The sequence below is a fragment of the Haemorhous mexicanus genome, chromosome 27 (assembly GCF_027477595.1).
Source record: "Haemorhous mexicanus isolate bHaeMex1 chromosome 27, bHaeMex1.pri, whole genome shotgun sequence".
Taxonomy (NCBI): Eukaryota; Metazoa; Chordata; class Aves; order Passeriformes; family Fringillidae; genus Haemorhous; species Haemorhous mexicanus.
This window is the reverse complement of record NC_082367.1, coordinates 362035-372348: the sequence shown is the minus strand read 5'-3', so window position 1 is coordinate 372348 and position 10314 is coordinate 362035. Positions and strand designations below refer to the sequence as shown.

The 10314-nt window shown below is 46.5% G+C and overlaps 1 protein-coding gene across 1 annotated transcript; it reads left to right on the top strand.

The window, feature by feature from the left end:
- Nucleotides 1-175: 175 nt before the first annotated feature.
- SRSF4 (serine and arginine rich splicing factor 4) lies at nucleotides 176-9191 on the top strand. Its single transcript, XM_059868739.1, has 6 exons — nucleotides 176-351; nucleotides 3676-3818; nucleotides 4686-4798; nucleotides 6497-6711; nucleotides 7533-7616; nucleotides 7781-9191. Exons 1-6 carry the CDS (start codon nucleotides 245-247, stop codon nucleotides 8526-8528), a joined length of 1410 nt encoding a protein of 469 aa, XP_059724722.1. The 5' UTR covers nucleotides 176-244; the 3' UTR covers nucleotides 8529-9191.
- Nucleotides 9192-10314: the final 1123 nt, after the last annotated feature.

The following is a 10314-nucleotide window of genomic DNA, read 5'->3' as shown; positions in this document are numbered from 1 at the left end:
CCGCACGCGGGAAAGGTGGATCGAGCCATCCCCTCCACGGAGAACGGGGCCCCCACCTCCGGGCCCGTGGGGCCCACACGGAGGCATGGCCTCTTTAAGAGCCAGCCCGCTCGAGGGGCGTGGCCCGCGGTGACGTTGCCCCGCGTCGCTGCCCGCGCGTCACTGCCCGCGCGCCGCCGTGACGTCAGGCGGCCGCGCGGCCCCCGGGCCCCTCACGCCCCGCGGGCTCAGCCCCGGCCCCGCGATGCCGCGGGTCTACATCGGCCGCCTCAGCTACCAGGCCCGGGAGCGCGACGTGGAGCGCTTCTTCAAGGGCTACGGCAAGATCCTCGAGGTGGATCTCAAGAACGGGTGAGTGCGGGCTCGGCCGGGCTGCCGCGAAGGGAGGGCCTGGGCGCTTGAGGCTCTTGGAGAGGCCGCGGGGGCAGAGGCGGCCGGGGCGCTCCGGGCAATGGTGGGGGCAGGACGGCTGGCTCGCCTCCTTTGGGTGGGGTGAGAGGGGCAGGAAGCTTGGGCTCCCCCTTGCTACGGGACGCGAAGCCTGGTCCTTTATTGGGGCGGCATGTTGGGTTCTCTCTTTTGGGGGGTGGGCAGGATGCTTGAACTTCCCCTGGAGGCGGGACAGGGCGGCTGGGTCCGTCCTCCCTGCGGAGGAGAGGCTGGCTGGGCTTTTATTGGGAGAGGGCAGTCTGCTCAGTTCCTTTTTTTTGGGGGGGGGACGGAACGTTTGGGTTTCTCCTTTTTGGGGGGGGGGGAAGGGGGCAGGATGTCTGGGCCCCTACTGGAGGGAAGTCAGTATGCGTTGGTTCCACCTTTTGTGGGGGAAGGCAGGGCGCCCGGGTTCCCCATTCTGGGTAGGGTGACAAGTTGCCTAGGATCTCCTTGGGATGCGGGTAGCAAGAAACCTTGGGGAAGCAGGATGCTCAGGTTCCCTTTTGGGGTGGGGAGCAGGATGCCTGGGTTCCCCTTCTCGTCAAGGGGAGACATGACGCCTGGGCCTTTTTGGGGGTGCAGGATGGCTGGGGCTCTGTTGGAGGGGGTGTGGATTCCTGGACTTTCCTTTGGGCGGGAGTAAAGGAGGATGGGCGGTTGAATTCCCCTTTTTTTAGAGTGGATGCAGGACACCGGCGCCCCTTCTGGGGAGCGCTCGCATGGGTGGGCTTCTCCTTTTTGGAAGGCAGGACACCTGGGTTTCTGTGCCAACTGGGGGACAACAGCTGAGTCCCACTTCAGTTCTTAGGGCCAGCTCATCTGTTCTCTGCCTTGCCTTCTGCAGGGAGGGGATGTCACCCTGTGGGTCCCCCAGGCCCCTCTGCACCCCAGGGCAAGCACTCAAGGGTGAGCCAGGCTGCACCCAGGATAACACCTCCCCGAAAAGAACCCCATTATGTTGGGTATGGGATGCAGAGCTACTCCCAGAGCTCTCAGGCTGTCTGGGGGTGTGTTCTGCCCCCCCACAAACACCCCAAACCTGCCATACCTCTGTGTTCTTACCTGTGCTGTTCCAGCAGCTGAGCCCTCACTGCAGCTCCAAGGGTTGGATCCTGCTCCACCAGGCCTTGGCCAAGACATTCAAGTGTGGATTTTTGAAGAAAAAGCAAATTGCCATTTTTGGTGGGGTTTTCCCCAACACCCAAAGCCTCACGAGTGCCTTTGTTTTTCCGAGAAACTCAGCTTGAAGCCTTCCTTATAAAGGCTGAATGGAATATGGATTTATCATTATATAGCCAGGAGAGGCAGGTATTAATTACCTTGGAGAAGAGGAATTTCTTGTACAAATTACTCCTTGAGCATTAAAGAGGCTCATTAAGTTTTAATGCTGCTTGTGCTGGCAGGTGGATATTTAACAGGTTTATAAGATGAATAAAATCCATTATTAAAGCAAACAAGTCTTCATGTGTCAGTGTTTTAACCCACACAGCCTCAGGTGTTGTTGAAGATTAGCTGAAATACCTGAGACTGCTGTTTTCCAGTCCTGCTGTGTATCCTTGGAAATGTTGCGGGGGGGCAGTTTCCTGTTGCTGAGTAAGCCGCAAGTTCAGTGTTTCTGCTTCATACATGTTGGAGGTGGCGGGGGGGGGGGGAAGGGACACCAACTAAACTTTCTTAACAGATGTGAAACTGATGTTATGTGGCTGATGTGGTAAAGAGACTTGTCTTTCTGCTTTTTAGTCAATTTAATTGTTTTTTTTAGTTTAATATTCTGAAGTCATTTGACAGATTTGAAGTTAAATTCTTTGTCCATAATGGAACTTGAGCAGTCAGGTTTTGTGTCTGTGCTTGGGAAGCCCTGGGCTCAGCTGTGCTCTTCTGAGCCTTCCTCCATGGCTTATTTCTGGTATTGCTTAGGAAGCAATTCAAACTTCCTGTATGGTGGTCGTCTGGAGAGATTCTTGCAGTTGTTTCTGGGAATCTGGGGGTTCTCCTCGGTGTATCCTCCACTGGGTGTTTCAGCAGCTAAACTAGAATGCTCCAGTGAAACAATGGAATGCTAAGTGATACCACAGAGCTATAAAAGCTTAGCTGGGGCTCACTACTTGTAATTTGAGCTTGAAATTCAATGGCTTAAAGCAATTATTACCTGAGGGAAGGACAGGGAAATGAAAATGTGGGTCATATAGGATTCTCAATTTCAAATTGCAGTTTTTAATTGTGTGCTCTTAGTTTTCACACTCTTTCCTGCTCAGAGCTGCACTGACAGTCACAGCTCTGTATGTGTAGTGAATGTATGAAGTGACCAGAAAATTGAACTTTTCAGCCTGCTTTTTATCTTCTATGAACAGACTAAAAACTGCTTGTAATGACTCTAAGAAAAAAACCAAACCAGTTCTACCCCTGTACTTACCTGCCTGCATTGCTCTGGGCAGCTCTGAAGAATTCAGGGCTTCATCCTAATACAATGCCTGCAGGACAGAGGGATGTAACTTCTGCAGTGGATTGAGGAACTGGATTGAGGAACACAGGTCAAAGCTTCAAACTTCTATCCTTCCATCTACCTCCAATCCAAATCAGTGTTTGCTTTCCAAAGAGAAGTGGTTTGGGTGGGAGGGGATCTTAGAGCACATCCCGCTCCAACCCCTGCCATGGGCAGGGACCCCTTCCACTGTTCCAGGTTGCTCCAAGCCCCATCCAGGCTGGCCTTGGATACTTCCAGGGATGATGAAGGCCATCTCTAACATCATGGTCGGACTCCCTGATCTTGGAGGGCTTTTCCAGTCTGAACAGTTCTGTGATTCTGTGTTTATTTGGTGTGTGGGGTAGTGCTCACTTTTAGTGGGGGGGGTGTTTAACTTCTACCTTTAAAAAGATTGATAACACCCTTGATTTCATCAGAGTATGCCATAATAATCATAGTAAGCTTTTGCTAACATAAAGGAATTCAGCCATTACACTCTCACATTATTTATCATTTTGTTGATGAGGAATGACTTTAGGTTTAATTCAGCGAATCAGCAGATGTATTTTCATGCCTATTTATCTCCCTGTTTTTGGAAGGGTTTTCATTTTTTTAGTTTTTTTTCAAGGCTCAAAGCCTTGAACCCTCAGGTGTGCTCAGGAGGTTCATCTGCAGGACAGCATACACAGGCCTCTGCAGGAACCTGTGAGCTGCTCTTGAGCACAGATATCTCAGGTTCAGTTCCTTCCCAGTGATCCCTTTTCCCTCCCTGTCCCTAGGTATGGCTTTGTGGAGTTTGATGACCTGCGAGACGCCGACGATGCTGTGTATGAGCTAAATGGGAAAGATCTCTGTGGGGAGAGAGTGATCGTGGAGCATGCCCGGGGCCCACGCCGGGACAGCAGTTACGGTTCTGGACGCAGTAAGCACTTGTGCATTTGTATCCATGGCTTATTTTAAATAAAACATTGTTTTACTCTCTTATAAAAGTAATAGAAAAGAAAAGCAGTACAAAGTTGTGACTAGTGTTCTGTAACTGTAAATGTAATTGTTGATCTGAATATTTATTAATTTGTTTGTTGTATTAAACTGTTTTAATTGATACATTAATAAACACAGTTTTTTGTACCATTTTTATTATTATCATTTTGTTTAACTATTTGAATCGTTTATTTGCAGTGGGATGTTTAACATAGATATAACAAAGACCTCAGTGTTTTAATTGAAAGAGTCCTTTGAGGCTAAGATGACTGCCCGTTCCACTTGCTGACCTTGGGGTACCTTTCCATGAGTGGCTCTTTGACCTTTGTGGCCCTTGGCTGTCCAAAACAAAGAGAAGCCATGTGACAACCTCAAGCTTTTCCCATTAGACCTGGGTGGTGAGGATCCCAAGGGTTAGAGACAGATGAGATTAATCTGAAATAGGTGCCTGAAAAGCTTTATTCATGTCAGATATTCAGAAAGCTTTTAAGTAATATAAGTAACATTGATCAACTGGCTTTATTCAGTTTCTTCTTTCAAACTGTTTTAAAAATAATATTAAATATAATGGCATGTTAATTCTAGCATAATTATAGTTCTGTGCCTTGTTTAATTACAAGCTAGTAGTAAAACTGTTTTAATGCTTTGGGTCTTTGCAAGGTGTTACAAAAAGGGGGTTGGATTTAGCCCTGAGGGGGGGTCTGTGATGTCTTTGGGAACACCCAGGGCAGAGCAGTTCCTTTGGGGCGGAGAGCGAGGCTCCATTTCCCTGGCTGAAGCTCTGCTGTCTGCTTGTCACCTCCTAAAGGTGGATATGGTTATAGAAGAAGCGGAAGAGATAAGTACGGTCCCCCAACCCGTACAGAATACAGATTGATTGTGGAAAATTTGTCAAGCCGCTGCAGTTGGCAGGATCTGAAGGTATGGGGCCCCTTTCCTTACCCTCTCTCTGTTACAGAGCACAAAGGGTAAAAGACATCTTCAGCAAGGCAAAGTGATGTGCTGCTCTGCTTTGCTGCAACTGAGCAACTTCACAGGGAATAGATTTTGGAAGTAACACATATTTTAATGCAGGAGTATGTTTGCATATATGAAACCATTCATGAGAGGTTGGGAGTTGCACCTGCAGAACTGGTGGCACTGGATAGTGAGAGAATAATTTTATCCTTATCACCAGCTAACATCACGTACAGGTGTGTTTTATCTTCTCTTAAGCCCTGTCAAAACAGACTCAAATCATGCCAGGGGTAGGATTCACTAGAGATGAAGGAGTTTGCCCTTGTCAGTTCGGATTTAACCCATCAACTTGTAAGGTGCTACAGCTGTTTGAAACAACAGCATTGTTCCTGCAAAGTCTCTATTAGGAATTTCTACATCATCTAAAGCTGTTTTAAGGAGCGTTTCAGGGAAAGGATGCTTCCAGAATGAGTAATCATGAAAAATCTCTGCCAAAAACTTATTTTTGAAGTCCAAAGGAGTGGCAGGTGATTCTCAATAGTGGAGGTGTTGAGTGACACTGTGGAGCCCACAGTACCTCTGAGTACTCTGGAGGTGACGTGTTGACTTGTGATTATCCACATCATGGATTCAGGGAGCAGGATCTCAATAGTGGATGCAAAAAGATTAGTGCTTCCTTATCAAACTGAGCAGCAATGGTTAAACCTACTTGTTCTTACTAGAACACTTTATCTTATGATTCTCTTTTAAGGGTGTGTAAAATTTGTTCTAAACAAGCTTTGACGTAGTAGAAACTGGTCTGTAAGTGAATTTTACACTAGTTCAGGTACGTAAAGAGGTGCTTCCAGTGTCTTTGTTGTTAATGCTTCACACTATCAATAGCTTATCTTTGCTTCTTGTATTAAAATCCTAAGTAGAGCATGGCATGATTAATCCTCCAGTGGATGCATTACTGCTTTTTTGGGAATAGCTTTCATTTCAGTGTACTTAAAATGGGAGTAGCGAGGTTGGAAACAAAACGGAGCTCTGTGCCCTGTTTCTGCTGCAGCCAATTTCCCCAGGAGCTGAAAGATGCCCTGGTCTGGCAAAGGCCCTGTTCTGCCTTGTCCAAAGCAGGGCAGAACAGACCCCTGATAAACAGAGAAGTTTAGGAATTGAAACAGAGAAGCCAGGAAGCATAAACTGGGAAAAAGAATTGAGCTTGGAGTTCTGTGGGGCTTTTTTCCAGCAGAACGAGCTGTGTTGACAAGGTAGAGGATTAAGGGAGGTCTGCTTCTCTGTGGGCTTCTCACCTCTTCGTATTCAACCTTTATCACCTTTCCTAATTATTTCTGAAAACATGATTTGGAGAGCAAGCATTTTACTTCTTTAATCACTTCAGTAATTTCAAACTTAAGAGCCCAGAGCATATTTGGTCTAAGACTTGAGGTGGGAGACTTTAAGTTATAATTTGTCTCAAAACGATCAGCCTGGTTCTAATCACACCAAGTTCATGAAGTCATAGTGTGTTATTTGGCACTACAGATGCTGTTTGGGTCAAACACTTGCTGACATTCCTGTGAATAGAAGATGCTCAGGAAGCATCGTGTCAGAAGTGAGCAGGGTCAGCTGGAAGCCTGGCTCTGGATTCAAGACGATGGTGATTCTGTCCTCTTCCCCTAGGATTATATGCGTCAGGCAGGGGAAGTGACATATGCAGATGCACACAAAGGAAGGAAAAATGAAGGTGTGATTGAGTTCAAATCCTATTCTGACATGAAAAGAGCTCTTGAAAAGCTGGATGGGACAGAAGTAAATGGCAGAAAGATTAGATTAATGGAAGACAGACCTGGATCGAGACGGCGCCGCTCTTACTCCAGAAGCCGAAGCCATTCAAGGTATGTCTGTAAGGTATCTCAGGCTGCATTTAAGGAACATAGAGTGGATTGAGACTTTTGGGTTCCAAAACACTCTGGAAATGCTTGGAGTTTTCAACAGGACTAGTTTTTTGAGCATGTATTAATATCCAGGGCAAATGAGGGCTGTGTTCTGAGGTGTCTCCCTTGGTGGATGTGTGGACCTGCTCCCTGAACACCTGTCACTGTTCTTCCCTGAAAACTCAGCCCTTGTTCCTTGTGGGAGCAGCTGCGTGGCCAGTGGAGCCATGCTCATGGAATGAAACAGAAGGTGCTTCTAACACTTCAGCTCTGAACATTGTGTTCTGCTCCAAGCATCAGGACTAACAGTTCTTTCTCAGCTTAGAAACCTCCACCTGTTCCCTGTTTCTAAGAGATTTGTTGCTTTCCTTGACTGACCAGCAGCACCAAGCGTACTCCCCTTTCCATTCTGGGGTAGAACTTGTTGCAAGAAAACTCAGGCAAATCTTTACTGTTCCTAGAAGAACTTGCTTATGAAATCAAAATCTGAAGTCAAAGCTTTATGCCAGTGTCTCACCGTATTCAAACTGTGATTTGATTGGGAAAGTGATTATCCCTTAAATAAACTGGCATCTTTTCTTCCAGATTAGCACCTTACTCACAGCCAGACATGGCAGCAGGGATGAAAGGTGGGGAGAGGGTGCTCTGAGTTTGTAACTGTGTTGTGTAACTCTAAACATTTCGCTGCTGAAAGGTGCTTTAGCCCTGTGGGGTTCTGCCCACGGGGGTCACAAGCTCCCTATGGACACGTGCTAATGTGGAGGTGGTTCCTTGTGTTGCAGGTCTCGCTCTCGAAGCAGGCACTCCCATAAGAGCAGGAGTCGCAGTGCCAGTAGCAGCCATTCCAAGAGCAGATCCAGATCCAGGTATGTCTTTGTCTTGGAAGAACTGGGGGCTCCCACTTCAGTGAGAAGCATGTTAAATTTGCAGCAGGAACACTTTGGTTTTCTTTTCCCTCCCGTTCTCTGCATTCTCTGCTCATACCCTTGCCGCACTAAAGCAGAGCTGTCTGTTGCTTTTGCACTTCCAGGTCTGTGTCCCGTTCCAGAAGCAAGAGCCGTAGTCGAAGCAAGAGCCGTAGCAGAGGCCAGAAAGAGAAAAGCAGGACTCCAAGTAAAGAGGATAAAAGTAGGAGCCGCAGCAGGAGTGCAGAGAAATCCCGAAACAAAAGCAAGGATAAATCTGAGGGCATTCTCCATAACAGTGATGAGAAAGCCAAGAGCAGGAGCAGGAGTGGGAGTAAGGAGAGGGGAGAGGCAAAGGAGAGCATGAGGAACAGAAGCAAGGAGAAGAGTAGAAGCAAAGACAGAGAGAAGAGCATTAGCAAGGGTAGAAGCAGGAGCAAAAGCAGGGATGAGAGTAGGAGCAGGAGCCACAGCAAGGATAAAAGGAAAAGTAGGAAAAGGAGCAGGGATGATAGCAGAAGTAGAAGCCGGAGCCACAGCAAGAATGAGAAAAGCAAGAGGCGCAGCAAGCGAGACAGCAAAGGCAGCAGCAAGAAGAGAAGAAAGGACAGCCACGAGCGGTCCAGGTCAGGCTCCAAAGAAAAGGAGCAGCTCAAATCCGAGTCGGACAAGAAAGAGGTGAAAGGCAAGGGGGAGGATGCAGTGTCCCGCTCCAGGTCTAGGTCCATTTCCAAGTTCAAACCAAATATCAAATCAGATTCTCGTTCCAGGTCTAAATCTGATTCAAAGCCAAGGTCTCGGTCCAAGTCCAGGTCTAGGTCTGCCTCTCGGTCACACTCCCGGTCGAGGTCAAGGTCCCGCTCCAGATCCTAACCTTGCTGCAATGCCACTTGGAATGGTTGGAAAAGTCTTTTGTACATGTTTAGTAGCTGTAACCAAGTGATTGAAGTAGAAACCCTGTCAATGCTGTGTATTTTTAACAACCTGATGGTCTGTCATTAACTGCAGCGCTCTCTCCCTGCAGTGCTCTCTGGTGTGAGGCTGCTTCGCTCATTTTCCATCCAGTAGAAAGGTTCTCTTTACATGCAGCTCTTCCTCGAGCCCCCCAGACTGGCTGGTTTTCCAAGGAGAGCCTTGCAGGGAATGAGCCCAGGGAATGAGCACTGCACCCTGGTCGGTTTATAGGATTGCAGTGATGACTGATAGGTAGGTATGATGGATTCAACAGACTTTGCCCTTGATTGATGCCCTTTGATGTCTGCCATTTAGTGGAAGTGCTAAGTCTTAAGTTTCATACTACTTTTGTTCCATATTTTTTGGACTTACAAAGTTGTGAATAGCACAGTCAAAAGGAAAAGAAAAATAGAGGTACTTGCAGTAATATATAGGGAAAAGAACTATAGTTCCATATTCTGGTATTGTGACAATATCCTTGTTTTATATTAAATTTTTTTATTTTATTTTTCCCTGTCTTGCAAAGTACAGTGATCCCCGTTTCCATGAAATTTGAATAAAGACTATTTTTGCTTGATGACATTTGGTTACGTGGTGCTGTGTTGTGATTGTCAGCATTTTCTACTGATCAAGGTAATGCTGAATTCGTAGAGAGTCACTCACAGAAAAAAGTTCCTAATTCAGAAAGTCACTTCACATTCAGTGTAGGCACAACACTTGAATACAGTCCAGATAAAGAACTTATTTCTCTAGCATATTTTTCAGGAGTTTTTCCTCCTACTAAAACACCTGTGCTTGGGAAGAGCCTTCATAAAAGAAAAAGCTCAGGATGTGCTTCTGGGCTTGGAAGCACAGAGGGTGGTGGTGCCTGTTCTGTGTTATGTCCCCAGCATCCCTGGGGACCTGGGGAGATGGGAGGGCAGCTTCTAGCAAGAGTTCTGTAGGTGTTCCTGAATAATATCCCAAATTTAGACATGGGCCATTTGCAAATTGCTCAGACTGAACTTCCCACAAGCTCTTCTCCTGCACAATCGGCTTTGAATGAAGAAGTGACATCCCCAGCACCCGTTCTGCCTGCAAGCAACATTCTGAAAAATAGAAGGCAAAATGTATTTTGTGAGTTCTTGGTCTGTAACAAAAAGGTTAGTTACAGCTTCCCCTAAAACTGTCCTTTAGCCAATTCCAAACTGCTCACAACTTGATGGCAGCAGCTTTCCAGCAAGAGTCACTTCATAGGTGTAGTAATCCCATATAATTTGATCATTTGGAACTTGTTCTGCCATATTAAAAAGTGAAGAGGTAATAGATCATCAGAGTTGCTTGCAACACAAAATATGTCCCCACACTTTGAGGGCTCAGCAAGTAGCTCAGACTTTATCAAATGTCGTATTACCACAGCAGCATGAGAAATCTCTGTGGAAGTGACACCTTCAGAAGGAAAAGCCTTTTCCAGCTATATATATATTTAGTGCTTTAACATCTTATAGTCTCAAAATGACATTTTTAATTATTTTTGCTGCTTAATACAGAAGCAAACCAGCCAAGGCAAGATGTTTGCTAGTAAGGGATAATTAACTGAAAAATAATATTAAGAAAATCTGCAAATTACACAGTCTAGGTAAAGATTAAACAGTGACTCCAGTTTCTGCTGTCTGGCAATTCCATTCCAAATGACCAAGCCAGATTTTAGTGACCCCTTTGGGAG